The sequence below is a fragment of the Lolium rigidum genome, chromosome 2, assembly GCF_022539505.1.
Source record: "Lolium rigidum isolate FL_2022 chromosome 2, APGP_CSIRO_Lrig_0.1, whole genome shotgun sequence".
NCBI classification, from domain to species: Eukaryota; Viridiplantae; Streptophyta; class Magnoliopsida; order Poales; family Poaceae; genus Lolium; species Lolium rigidum.
In genome coordinates, this window is record NC_061509.1 from 45,810,542 (window position 1) to 45,824,368 (window position 13,827).

The 13,827-nt window shown below is 48.3% G+C and overlaps 2 protein-coding genes and 1 pseudogene across 2 annotated transcripts; 1 reads left to right on the forward strand and 2 right to left on the reverse strand.

Annotated features, from left to right (window-relative positions):
- The first annotated feature begins 1,585 nt into the window (after window positions 1-1,585).
- Window positions 1,586-2,935, forward strand: LOC124689654 (BTB/POZ and MATH domain-containing protein 3-like). Its single transcript, XM_047223148.1, has 2 exons — window positions 1,586-2,060; window positions 2,205-2,935. The coding sequence occupies exons 1-2, from the start codon at window positions 1,586-1,588 to the stop codon at window positions 2,933-2,935; spliced, it is 1,206 nt and encodes a 401-aa protein (XP_047079104.1).
- Window positions 2,936-3,670: 735 nt separating this feature from the next.
- On the reverse strand, window positions 3,671-7,658 carry LOC124689655 (annotated as a pseudogene).
- A 1,580-nt stretch (window positions 7,659-9,238) lies between these two features.
- Window positions 9,239-12,796, reverse strand: LOC124686352 (E3 ubiquitin-protein ligase BOI-like). The gene is made up of 4 exons (XM_047220317.1): window positions 12,594-12,796; window positions 12,310-12,450; window positions 10,664-10,992; window positions 9,239-10,139 (listed from the first exon to the last, which is right to left on the reverse strand). The coding sequence occupies exons 2-4, from the start codon at window positions 12,443-12,445 to the stop codon at window positions 9,567-9,569; spliced, it is 1,038 nt and encodes a 345-aa protein (XP_047076273.1). The 5' UTR covers window positions 12,446-12,450; window positions 12,594-12,796; the 3' UTR covers window positions 9,239-9,566.
- Between the last annotated feature and the right edge of the window lie 1,031 nt (window positions 12,797-13,827).

The following is a 13,827-nucleotide window of genomic DNA, read 5'->3' on the forward strand; positions in this document are numbered from 1 at the left end:
GTTTCTAGGTGAGTTCTCCTACACTTGTAGGTTCTTCTACACTTCTAGTTCTCCCATACCATGTCACTTGTGAGGTACTTGAATTTTAGCTATTCCACCATATCAATTTTAGCCATTCCATGTCAATTTTAGTTCTCTCATGCCTTACATGTCAATTTTAGCCATTCCATGCCACTTATGCATCTATGAACTTGTAGGAGGACAAGGAGGTGGAGAAGGACAAGGAAGTGGCCACGGAAATGGCGAAGGTTGATGTTGGTTGTATGAACTTTATTGTGCGACTTGGAACATTCTATGTTGGAGACTTTGTTGTTGGACTATTGTATGGACAATTGTATGGACTTTGTTGGACTATTCGTGTGTGAACTTTGTTGTTGATGATGTGCAAATGCTCTATATATTGTGCTATATGTGTATCTGGATGATTATTGATATTTGTGAATTGCATATGCAGGGATTAATGGGGAAACATGAAAAATCTGGAAAATTTTCACAAAGACATGTGCACACGGCAAAGGCCATCTTGACCGTGCACCACACGGCAAAGGCCGCCCACCTGTGCACTGCGGGGTGGAGGGGAAGCGCACGATAAAGCCAAGTCTTTGCCGTGCGGGTTGGAGGGAAAGCGCACGGCAAAGAGTGCCGCACGGCAAAGAAAAGCGCACGACAAAGAAGTCACAACGCACGGCAAAGCTGCGTCGCGCAAAGCCTTTGCCGTGCGATTTTCGCGCGACGCACGATAAATATGGCTTTGCCTGGCGGGTCGTTGCCGAGCAATCTTTACCGCGCATGGCCGCACGGCAAAGGCTTTGCCGAGCCGATTTGCCCCTTTGCCGTGCGATTTTGGTGCACGGCAAAGTCCAATTCTCCCGTAGTGGATGGCATTTTCCTTAAAAAACAACCAAAAAAGAAATGGATAGGGGCACTTCTTGCTAATTGCTGCGTTTGATCACGACGAAATTCTCATTGACTACTACGATGTACAAATGCTGGCGAGGTGGCAATCGATTTGCACTCTCACTAATGTCGTGTGCTCGCCTTTGGGTGTGGTTTGTGTTGGCACGGGAGCATAGAGAGCCGAGAGGGCGTTGGGTGTACAACAGTTTTTCAGCGCGTGTACGTGCATGCAGTACCAGTGTGAACAAAATGAATCGATTTCAGGTCAGGCGCAACCGATTGTCTCCTCGGAACTGTAATCCTGCATTAATACGGCATAGTGCGTACGTGTTTAAGCTATCGAGGAGGCGCTCGGGAATAATCAGGTTTGAACACGACGAGGTTTTGAGAAGAGGAGGAGTGTTTATATAAATGCGCCCAACCTCAGCCTTGCTCTCTCCGGTCCTCCTCTGGCAAATCTCTCCTCCAAAGGATCGTCTCATCTTCTCCCACAGCGGCTGTCCGGCCGCTCCGGCGATCCTCCGTAAGTATACGTGCGATGATATGCCTCCCCCCTGACTTTAGATTTAATTTCTTAGATCATTCTTTGCCCAGTACATCATCATGTACGAACTGAGCCCCATAGTAGTTGATTCTCACGCATATCCTGGTGTTTCTCGCAGCTCTACCACTCGTCGCCTCGTCGGACATGGCTTTCGCTGGCGTGTCCCTCATCGTCGATGGTAAGTTGTGCGACTCCACCTCGTCGCCCTTCGACGCTCGCGCGGACAGCGGGTACCACTTGCTCGTGGTCCAAGGATACTCCAACACCAAAGGCACAACACCAAACAAGAGTTGCATCTCGTCTCGTCCTTTCCTGGTTGGTGGCCATCGCTGGATTGTCAAGTACTACCCAAATGGTAAGGATGACGATGATGACAATGAGGAGTATATGTCGCTTATACTTGAGAGTGACGACGATGTGGGAGGACATGAAGGTGTCAGCCAGGGCATCAAGGTTCAGTATGAGTTAAGTTTCATTGATCAACCAGAGTTGCAGGTGCCAACGATCATACGTCGAGATAACAAATATGACATCGATGTTGCTATGGGCTACTCAACGTTCATGCGAAACGACGCTCTGGAAAGATCGAGACACCTTAAGAACGATAGCTTCGCCATCCGATGCGACCTTGTTGTCATCAGGGCGGATAACAATACTGAGGAGCATCCCCGCAAAAAGAGAAAAAACAACACTGAGCAGCAGGCCACCGGTACCGGTACCATGGCTCCTGTGTTTATCCAATTGCCGCCGTATGACATGCAAAGCCATTTCAGCAACCTTCTCCTCACAAAGGAGGGTGCCGACATTACGTTTGAGGTTGGTGGCAAGAAGTTCGCGGCGCACAGGATTGTGCTTGCAGCCCGATCTACGGTCTTCAAGGCACAGCTATTCGGCGCCATGGATGAGGGCGCTACTGCGCCAAGTGTCCTCAAGATAAATGACATCGAAGCAAACGTATTTAGTACGTTGCTTACCTTCATCTACACCGACGCAGTTGCATGGTTCATCCTAATGGAGGAGAATGAAGGAGATATAGAGGAAGGAGACTACACTGAGGACAATGGAGCAGAAGGAGACAACAGTGAGAACAATGGAGTGGAAGAAGAAGAGAAAGGAGGCGACATGGAGGACAATGTAGCAAAAGAAGAGGAAGAAGACAACACTGTGAACAATGGAGCAGAAGAAGAAGAGAAAGGAGAGGTCACTCATGTGCTAAATTTGCTTGAAGCTGCGGTCCATTATGATCTCCAAAAGCTGAAGATAATCTGTGAAGAGACATTGGCCAGTTATTACCTAACCATAGACAGCGTGGCAGACATTATTGTGGTGGCTGAGCGGAGGGGATACTGCTGGTTGAAGGATGTGTGCTTGGAGTACATCAAATCCCACACGAGCGTGCACAAGGTATTCACCGCTGATTTGTTGGACCAGATCATCAGAACCACCAGCCTCTCCGGCCTGAAGGAGCTCATCTCCAAGTTTCGTGCTTCCTAAATCCCTCTAGCATATATATGTTCCCCTTATAAATTTCGGCGGGTCATCAGATAAATCGTACTACTGTCCATTCCTAGATATAAGAGGGTCATGTTTCTGAGTCGATCGTCCTGTCTAGTAGCTACTACTATTCGATCTCCATCTGTACCAGATGTTTCAGATGCAGTAATCTAAACTATCATCAATATGTTCTTCGTTTTGCTTTCATTTCATTTGTCATGCTTGCATGTCTCTACGTTCATATGTTGAGCTGAAAAAGGATGTGTTGGGTTCATGCGTGCATCAACTGCAACCCTATAAGTAGCCTGCAGCGTACAAGTACGATCCAATTGAGGATGAATAGTGTTACAAACATCGTACACAAATCTAGAAGACGACCTATGATTTCTAGAAAAAGAGGCCAAGCTGAATACTTTGATCAGTAATATGTTCAGGTGAGTATACCCTGATGGCCTGACCCTGTTGTCTCCACACTTATCAGATTGAAAAGATTTAAGCATGCAACACGAAATAGTTATAAGTTCTTTTATAGAAGTAAAAAAAGGCAAAGTATTTTTCTCGCCAGTCACCACACACACGGACACATGTAAAATCAAACATCATACTCTGATTAATTTATCAACGGGTGGTACAAGGGACGATAAAAATAAATAAAAACCCTAGTTAATTATAGCACTTACAAACTTGGTCAAAAGGGCATGTCTGGAACGTTGCATCAGCACCATCGTATGGTTTTCAGAGTTCGGTGTGTAGCGGCAGGGCCTTTGGCTCCTCGCCGCCGACCTTCTTGTCACCGCCGCCGTCGCACTCGCTGTTTCTGAGGCAGTCCGCGGCAGGGCGAACGGGCTCATAGTCGAACCCCATGGCGCAGTTGCACACTGTCTGCACCTCGGAGCCGTCCTCCCGTAACAAGTTGATGTTGCTGAGCACGATGTCGCTGCACGGCACGGCGTCGCTGCACGCGAACTTGATCGCCTCCGCCCGCCTCGACGTGCCGGTGATGTTCCGGTACACCACGTTGCTCACCTGCACATTCGTGCTCTGGTTCGCGCACGGCGTCTTCTGGTCGCAGTAGAACTGGTCGATGATGATGGGGTGGTCGACGTCGTCGACGAGCACGTTGGAGAACCGGACGTTCCGGACGTACCCTGCGCCGCCCTGCCACGTCTTGATCCGGACGCCGTTCTGGGCGCGGGCGATGCGGGCGTTGTCGAGGGAGACGCCCTCGACGGCGGCGTAGGAGCCGCCCTGGCCGAGGCTGCCGATGCTGATGCCGTGGCCCGGGTCGCACACGATGCCCCTCATCTTGACGGCGAAGCTGGCGTTGGAGATGGAGATGCAGTCGTCCCCGGTGCCGATGCGGCAGCTCGTGATGGTCACCGCGGTGGACTCCGCGACGTGGATGCCGTCGGTGTTCGGGCTGTCCCCGGCGCCGTGATGGCCATCTTGTCCAGCCGCACGGCGCGCGACCGCGACACCGTCAGGTGCATCTGCTGCGCGTTCTGGATGTGGAGGCTGCGCACCCGCACGCCGGAGCACGAGTCGATGGTCACCGCCGTCGGGGCGCCCTTGCACGTCTTGGACCTGTCGATCTTGCACGAGTTTGCCCACCATTTGGAGCCGGAGCCGTCGATGACGCCGCCGCCCTGGATGCGCGCGCCGACGAGGCCGCCGAAGAGGAGCCATAGACGTGGGCTCTTGGGGTCCCACTCCGACGGCTCCTCCGGCGCCACGATGGTGCCGTGGATCAGGATCACCAGCCTCTCCTTGCACGGGCCCATGAACCTGATCGGGCCTACCTTGTAGCGGCGGTTGGCGGTGACCACGAACACGGCGTCTTTCAGCGAGCACGCCTTCTCCCACGCTTTCGCGAATGCCTGGTAGTTGATCAAGGATTAAAGGACAAGGATCAGCAATCTCAACACTTCACTTCGTCTTGTTACTGAAATACTGAATTAGATACTCTACATCAATTTTCATGCTATTTTAAGAGAAATGAAAATAGGAAATATGAAGTGAGCTTAGCTCGGTACTGGATTTACATAACCATCGTCTTCTTCAGGTTTCTAAAATCGAATTTGCTGCTCATCACTCGTGTATAAATGAAATGCTCTTTTATAGTACCCTTAAATCAATTTAAAAAATAGCTCTGAAAACTAACATATAGTTCGACACTTCAATTTTCTTCTGACAAGGCTCTCAAAAATAAGCACAGCTTTTGCAATGTACAGAAAAACATATATTGAGTACCAAACTAAGCATGAAAGCGAAAAACTCTTCGACCTCGCTCCTGTCTCGCCCCCCCCCCCCCTCGAGCGAGCACGGGAAAACCCTAGGCTGCCGCCGCTCGTCTCACCCTTCTCCTACTCCTTCTCCTTCTCCTTCTCCTCCGCCGGTAGCGCGGGCCGTCGGGCATTGCCCGTGCGGTCCCGGTAGCCGGACCTTCCCCGCGCACGTGGAGTGGTGGTGCGACTCTAGGCGATGTCCTTCGGCCAGGTGACGGGCCGACGCGGTTGGGTGGTCTTTGAGGTGGCAACGTGGCTTCTCGGCATCAGGACGTCGTGGTGGCTTGTGGGCGGCCGGCTGGCCACCTGTTTGACGCCCTACCAACTCAGATCTGGGCCGTTTGGGCCCCATCTGGGCCTGGGCAGACCACCTCAGGAACGATGGTGGCTCTCCGTGGAGGTGGCAGAGGTGCGTCAACAGGGATGGGTGGGGCAGCGCTATCAGCTGGCCTACTGCATCGTGGCAACATGGATTTTCCAGGTCTGTTTGGGCCTGAGCGGGCCAAAAGGGGTCTTGTGTGTCTCTGCTGTCACATCCGGCTGGCTATCGCGAAGGCGGTGGAGGTTGTTCCCTCCCGCGTGACTGTAGTGTTGCTACCCTAAACCTGTTGTCCCATTCTTTCCTTCTAGGCCTTGCGATGATGACCACAGTGAGATAGCGAGGATGGCTTCAAGACCGTGGTGGCGTGTGTTTAAAGGCGGACCTAAGAAAATTTTGAAGCTCGGGCAAAAATGCTTAAGTGTGCTCATTTTTGTCAAATGCATATGAAATAGGGGCGAAAATAGGCTTGTCGGCTGGCCAGAAGCCCGGAGGGTTTCCCTGGCAAGAGGGATGGTAGGTCCGCTAATGCGCGTCTTGGTGGGCGGCAGGTTGGGTGGAGCACTCCGGATCGTCTGGGGTGGTGGTCTTGGGGTCAGGAGAAATCCCTGTCGGCCCGTCCAGCACCAAGCGGTGACACTTGCGGTTGCCGTCATTCCTTGCTAAAGGGCGTCGAGTGTACCCCTACCCACTCCCCTCCACGTAACGAGGAAACCGTAGGACTAATCCGGGCAGCAGCAGAGCCGTCTTCGCTTCCTTGCTCAAGGTGTTGCTTGGTATGGGGCACTTCCATGTGCTAGGAGTGTGGTGGGACTTCCCATGCCTCATGAGGGTGCAACGTATGTGGGCCGTCTTCGTTTTCCTCGATTTGCCGATGTTGATATTTGTTTCTTTTTTCGTTTCTCTGTCTTTTCTTTTGGGCTTTAGTTGGCAGGCAACGTGCACGCAAATGATAATATGTTTCTTACGAGGATGGATCTCTCAACGAGATTTGCACGCCGCCAGACGGTGGATATGATGATTGAATGATGAGCCAGTTAAGCTAAGCAACTGCCAATCCTTATCAAATCTCTTGTCACTTCTTTATTATCTTATCAGGTTAGCTCACATCGCTTAAAGTGCACATAGAAAGTGTGACATCGTCCTAGCTGCATTTGGATGGTCTGGCTACCTACTTTTCACGCAGCATCAAATCCTTGCCCTCTGTCTGAGTGACATGTACTCCGTTCTATATGTATTGTCGTGATTTTAGTTCAAATTACCACGACAAGAATTATGAAACAAAAGAAGAAACATGTCTACTAGAAACAATATAGACCTGTTTCTTCTCTCATTTCTGAAAGATCCTTTAAGCAAATGAAGAGTGTTAATCAGTCGTCTTTCCTTTAATTGATTAAGCATGCATCGTGTGCCAAGTTGACTGATCTGTTATCTTGAGAAAGAACCGCCCAGCACAATAAATTACTTAATCAAAATATCTAAGCTCTCTCGATCTGAACTTTTGATTTCAGAAAAAAAAAATCGCAAGATATTGAACGCAAGATCGATCGGCCGGAAACGCTTCTGAAATTTCGCGCCGGCCAGTGTCTCAGCATTTCCATGCACTTGCCACATAGCTAGCTATTGTCGTCACGCCATGGGTAGTCGGCAGCTCCGTGTAGGTGTCACGGTGTTGGCATGAACGATTCATCATTCGTGGAAACTAAAACTTGCATGATGTACGTACGCAAAGATGTACCTCAGTGTCGTCGGCGCAGCCGTCCCCTGCCGCGCCGAAGTCGTCGACCCTCACAACGTTCCTCTTCTTCTTCTTCGTCGGCCGCGGGCATCTGGCACCACCCAACATGACGGTATGTCCGTCTTCTTCTTCCTCGTCGTCGTCATCATACTCATCATCGTCGCCGTACCATCTGAGGTGGTCTTCCTCATCTCCGCCGCCACCATCAGTCCACAGCTTCAAAAACCTCTTGTCAAACGCCTCTTCTTCGCCTCCACCACCGACATCGACATTGCCGGCATCGCTTCTCTCCTCGGCCGCCACGGCCATGAATAGGAACACCAGCACCAAGAACAGCGGTGCTGTTCTCATGCCTCTTCCTTTTCTTCTCCCTCGCTCCATTTCATGGAACGATGGTGTGTGTGAGCATGTATGAATGTGTACGAAGACTTGGCTTGGTTTGGAAGGGTCGTACGTGCCACAATTTATAGTGGGAGCAAGCAAGGAGAGAGGGAGAGGGAGGTGTAGAGTGTTCGTTTCTCCTTGGACTTGAAGTGCTCGCAAGTGAATGATAGCAGTGTGCGACAGAGCAAGGTGTAGTTTATGCTTTACTCATCCTCTGCAATACGACCCACTATGCCCAAGCTAGCATGCAATCCATCCAACCTTCTGATATTCTCTTCCTTGGCATTTTGTCCATTTGATTTGCAAGATATTCCTACTGAAAATCAAATCGTATCGCCGGCACTGTAATGCTACACACGCCAAGGAAAATAGCGTCATCATTGGCTCAAACGTTAGCTAGCCTGGTCGTAATACCAATTGTGAGAGGATGACAGGTCATAACTTATTGTTTCTTGCAAGAACTAGATGGATCCATCCATGAAACCATGGACCCTTTTGCAGAGGATTAGGGGACCTTTTTTTGGATTCTTTACATTAGCGTTGATAGCTTACGCCATGCTTAATCATTCTTTCACTTTTGAAGCAAAGCCAAAAAAAAAAGGCCACAAAGGGTGGACTATAATCGGTATTCATCCATGCATCCCTCGTTGATTCCCATTTTTTAAAATTTGTAGTACGGTGATCCTTTTTCCGCTGTAGGCTCCTTCATTTATACATGAAATAAAAATCCCATTGCTTGCCTCATATAGTGATATAGACATAGTAGAATTTTATGTAGTTTTTGGTATGGTGTAGTGTAGGATTAAGACAACATGCTAGTGCCATCCTAGGTTATTTAGAATCTTGTTAACTAAAGAGACTCACATTAACCAAAGGTGGCACACGGTGATGCTACATTTCATGATTGACGATCGGTGATGTAGCTCCACGGTTAGATTCTTTGCAATCACGCTCCTCTCCTCGGTAGCGTCTCCCACTTCATTTGCAATCCTCTCAAGAGCCGGCCAAATGATTGCAGTGGAGCAACAGAGAAAGATGATTTTGTTTTTCGTAGAAACATAGCAGTGACATTCTCCTCCGACAGAGCACAATGCCACATGGCAACCCTAGTAGCGGGAAAAAGAAAAACCCCGCGGCTTGTTACTGTTCCACGCCATCTGTCCAGGTTCCCGCCGATCATCTTCTTCACCGGACGGTCGAGGTTCACCCAGAGACAAGAAGACACATTGCATTTGGCTCATCTACACATCCCCATGGGCTGAAACCTTTCTCAAGTTAGATCAAGGTGTCAATCATGAAACCTCACCAGCACCGTTTGGTTTTGCAGATGGCTCATGGCACCGCACCTGCGGTGTGCCGACGATGCCTTGGTATGTACGCACTCATCCGACCCAATTTCCGCTGGCAAAGCCAGCAGCACCGATCCCCTGCGTTGCACGTTGCCTTGCGTGTGCTGCTGGCCTAGCTAGCTTTGCTGGTGACCCTCACATTGTTTCTGCCGCAACGTCCCATGACGCACGGCGTGTCTGCTCATATTTGATTCCCTTTTTTTTGGTTGCTTCTGCAACAGAAAAAAGATATAATCAGTAATATAATCATCACCTTTTTGCTCAAAGCCTGTAACTGTCGTGGGAAAGTTGACAATTCTATCGGTTATGCCGTTCCAAAGAATGTTCGGAACCACATGATTTCTGAACAATCTTCTCGTTTCTCACAGGATCTGGGAAAAAACAATCGATCATTCTACAAGAGACAAAATCTTCCTCCACCATCAAAAAATTTAGGGCCACTGATTGCAAGACCAAGCCAGAATCATGACAGTAAGGCAAGAGCAACTGGATATACTATATCTATGTACACTTGTTCTGCTTCACAGTCCATTTTGACGCACATAAGATTGTTTACTTAAGACATGTTTATCTCGACGCTACCACTCTTGGGGAAGTGACACACGGGGCAGGTATCAGCGACCCTCTCGCAGTCGACGCACAGGCACAGGTGGCGGCAGGGCATCACCAGCACCGCCGCCTCCTTTGCACCACACCACCTGCAAGCAGCTGCCACCGCCGGCCCAGAGCCGCTAGCGACATTCTTGCCTCTGAGGAGGAGGCTCGACTCGAAAAAGCCTCCAGGGGTGGCGGCGTTGATGTCGTTCTTCTGGCCGGGCGCTGCGCTCTCCACCTCGCTGTCGCCGCAGCCTTCCCTGGTGCGGTTGGCATGGTCAGCCACCACTTGCATCAGCTGGCTCTTCAGGCTGCTGGCGATGGATTCGTTGTAGATCGCCGCTGACTGCCATGACTGGACTTGCATGGAGACCTGTCTGATCTGTTCGTTCAGCTCCTGGCTCTTCCTGTTCATGGCTTCCACCTCGAGTTCCTTCTCCCTCAGCTTCTTTCCTACTCCTCGTTCCAGAGATGCCAGAAAGGAAACCATCCGCCTCTGCTCCATCTCTTTCACACGCTTACTGAGTTGTTCCATCTGTGACAGAGAGGCAGAACAAAACCATCAAAAACATATGTGACTTAGTTGAGTTACTTTAAACAAAGAGATTGACCATGGAACCAACAAGTGTGTGTTAGCCACCAGAGCCTATGACATTTGGACCACTCATATGCAACATTAAGGAACCAGCACGACATCTTCCATATCCTTGCAATCACTCTATACAGTAACAGTCTAACAAATTATAAATTTCTATATGGACAATTTGACCAAAGAAGAAAGATTACAAGGCCTGAAATATGTCAATATATTTCATATTTGACAATCAGGAAGTATGAAGACCGACCATTTACAAGGTTAGAAAGTGACTAGTTGTGATGCCACCAACTTCAAAATTAAAACTTGAACATTCCACACTAAACTGCATCAACTAATGTTTGCATGATAAACTAAAGGGTAGGAAAAACATAAGCAAGTCCAGACAGTAAATATTATCATTAGTATCTGAGCAAAAATTACACCTCAAAACTGGTCGACAGTGAAGTAGATTAAAATATTACCTGAATTTTGAAATAATGGTCAATCTCTTTGTTTCCTTTCTCCATTTCTTTCATGATATCATTGACAAATGGCGTTGTGCTAGTCAAAGACATGCTTCCACTACCAGATGTGATGCAAGAATTACGCTCATTATCCTCATAGGACAATTTCAGCCCTGTAGACACAACGCTTGAATTACCAGTACATGCTAACCCGTCAGCATAGTTGTTCAAGGACATCTGAAGCTTGAGCTGCTTCTCATCAACTGTATAGTTGCCTGTCTTTCTTGCTTGGTTCATAACAGACAAGTTATTGTTTCCATTGAAGTTATAATAACCACTGGTGCCAACTGCAAGAAATGCATTTGATAAAAAGATTAACATCGAAGCATTTATTTGTGCATCACACGGCAGGATTATAACAACCACTGGTGGCAACTGCAAGAAATGCAAGAAGGCAAACTGCCTAAGCCACTCCTGTTGGAGGTAGATATGCTAATCAGCTGGCTCATTCATAATGAAGTCAATATGGATAACCAAAAACAAGACTACAAGGATAAAAAGGCGTTGAAGCAAGAATTTGGCACATAAATATTTAACCAATGCATATCTGAAAGGCAAGGCAGCAAGAAGACTGTACTTGCTAAAACCATCACAACTCAAAATAAAATTAATCACAAAACTCATCAGGCAAAATGCTATCATTTTAGGCACAATCCAATGTATAATAGATTAATAGGGCACTTCAAAAATAGAATGAATTCCAAACATGCCTGAATAATAATGGATTAATATTGACATCCCACACATTACTAGCTGATAAAAAATAGCTCATCAGAGAGCAGTTGGGGGTTATCATGGTAAGTTTTGAAGGAGTAATACTAATATATAGAGTAATATCTGCGGCTCCAATCTCGTATGATTTGCAGACTGACGGTAATACTACAAAATTATGATCGTTAACAAGCCAGCTCAATAAACCTTGCACCTGAGGTATGAACATCCTTTTATCCTGGTACCACACAATTGAGCTCTGTAAACAAGGTTTAACGCCACTATGCCTACCCTACAGATTCAGTCAAAAGATCATCTAATTGGGGGGAAATTCCTTTATTCCATCAAAGAAAATGAGTTGGACTAGACAATAGCCAGAACCAGTTCAATGCTAACTTGGAACAATGCAATACGATGCTCTGTATACATAATGGTGCAATATATATATCTGAAACATGGCTAGCCTACACAACTGATAAGGTACAAAATTATGACTGCAACCAAGAACAGGGAGTACTATGAGTAGGGACACACAATGTCTGCCCAGCACCGGCTTACTGCATTCAGTGAATCCGGCTACTAGATCAGGATTGCCTACGCTCAACTCTGATGCTCTGCACATACTGATGCAATATACATCTGAAACGTGGCCAGCTTATACTACCGATAAAGTACTCGACTGTAGCAACCACAAACAACAAACAACAGGGAGTAGGGATGCACAAGTGTCTTTGCAGCATTGGTGTAACGTATCTGCTCATCTCGGTAAGAACATTCAGTAAATCCTACAGGACTGCCTAGGCTCTAACTCTGAACTCTACAACAAGACGAAGCGATGAACATACATATGAAAATGCAGCACAAGGGAATGATCAACATCATCATCATCATACCAGCGTTGCTCCCGAAGAGCTGCAGCTGCTGCGGGGCGGCCTTGGCATCAAACATGAACTGGTTCTCGTTGGCGTTGGCGTTGGAGCCAGGGTAGGGCAACGAGCCCCAGGCGCCGCCGAACATGTGCTCCTCCATTCAACCTGCGCCAGCAACACATCGAGAGTGAGGGATACGCGGGCGAGGAAAACCGAAGTTAAATCACGCGGTACTCGTCACGATCGTGAGGAATCGGGGCGGAATGGAGAGGGGATCAAATGGAAACCGCCAAACGTTTCCTCCGTACCGGGGAAGATGAAGAAGGCGCGGCCGAGCGCGCTCCGAGGCGACGACGGCGGTCTCCGATCGGGGCAGTCGGGGGTCGAGTCCCGGCGAATCGGAACCCTAACGAGCCAGCCGCGAACCCAAGCCGAAATCGTGGAGGAAAAGGGGAATACGGGGGCAGCAGGAGGGCGAAATCTGAGGCGCGAGCGCGATTCGGGCGCGGGGAGGAGGCGGGATGGGAGCGGAAACGGAGCGATACTTCCCGGGGAGGGCGGCGGCGCCGCCGCCGATGCCGGCGTCGAGGATTGGGTTGGGGAATGCGGGCAGAGAGAGAGAGAGAGAGAGAGCGTCGGGAACTCCGCGATTTATTTGTTTTTTTTTCGCTCCGTTTAATAAGAGAAGAAATTGCTGGATTGGCCAGCCCACCTAGTGGCATGGCCTGGTTCGATAGTTGGGCTGCCATAGCATGTCTTGACCAGTTGCGTCCATAGACAAGAAGGCCCATTTGTCAAACATTTAGCCCAATGCAAGGAGTGCTTTGCCGAGGCCTTTATATTTTGAAAATTGGTACAAAAAAATCAAAAAGTTAATTCTCCTTGGGCTTTTTTATAACTGACTGGAGAGAAAATATAACGACGATTAGATAGACAGGACTTCTTTCCAACACTCTACTACTTTCACGGTCACGCTGTTTAAAATATCGAATCTTTTTTTACAATCCAACGGTCTAGAACGTTTTCTTCGCCTTCCTCAATCTCGCAGCTGCCACCCCGTTATGTCTTGTACATCAAGCTTGTCTTCTAAAAATTATCTCCTCGATTCCACTGAAACCGATTCTCTAATGGCCCTCTTTCCTCTTTGGTTCCAGATTCTATAAGAATGTATTCTTTTTGGTTGTTTGGAATCTAGGGTATGCAAAGGAGGAATTCACTTTCTTTAATTTTTTTTTGGACTAATTCCACATGACACTTCAAACACATGCTCCTACTTAATTACTCTTACATGTTCATGCAAATATGAGGCACCCGAGGTCCAAGAGCTTAGACATAATCATTTAGGTAGCCAAGCAGCAATTTAGACTAAGATGTGGGAGGTGGCGTTTTGACTCATACGACCAGATGATTATACTATCTGGATCAGCCAGTGCAGCATTGTGATTTGGGAATGTCAGACTTTGTCGGTGGGACCGGTCTTCTAGAAAATGCAGTATTGAGGCCTCTTATCTGTACGATTTGCTTTTGATTCTATCGGGTTAC

What these genes read in the sequence shown, in the direction of transcription:
- LOC124689654 (XM_047223148.1), top strand. Translation starts at nt 1,586, where the DNA reads ATGGCTTTCGCTGGCGTGTCCCTCATCGTCGATGGTAAGTTGTGCGAC. An exon ending in GAACGATAGCTTCGCCATCC is followed by an intron (nt 2,061 to 2,204) that starts GATGCGACCTTG and finishes ATGACATGCAAA; the next exon opens with GCCATTTCAGCAACCTTCTC.
- LOC124686352 (XM_047220317.1), bottom strand. Translation starts at nt 12,445, where the DNA reads ATGGAGGAGCACATGTTCGGCGGCGCCTGGGGCTCGTTGCCCTACCCT. An exon ending in GCTCTTCGGGAGCAACGCTG is followed by an intron (nt 10,993 to 12,309) that starts GTATGATGATGA and finishes CATTTCTTGCAG; the next exon opens with TTGGCACCAGTGGTTATTAT. An exon ending in ACCATTATTTCAAAATTCAG is followed by an intron (nt 10,140 to 10,663) that starts GTAATATTTTAA and finishes TCTCTGTCACAG; the next exon opens with ATGGAACAACTCAGTAAGCG.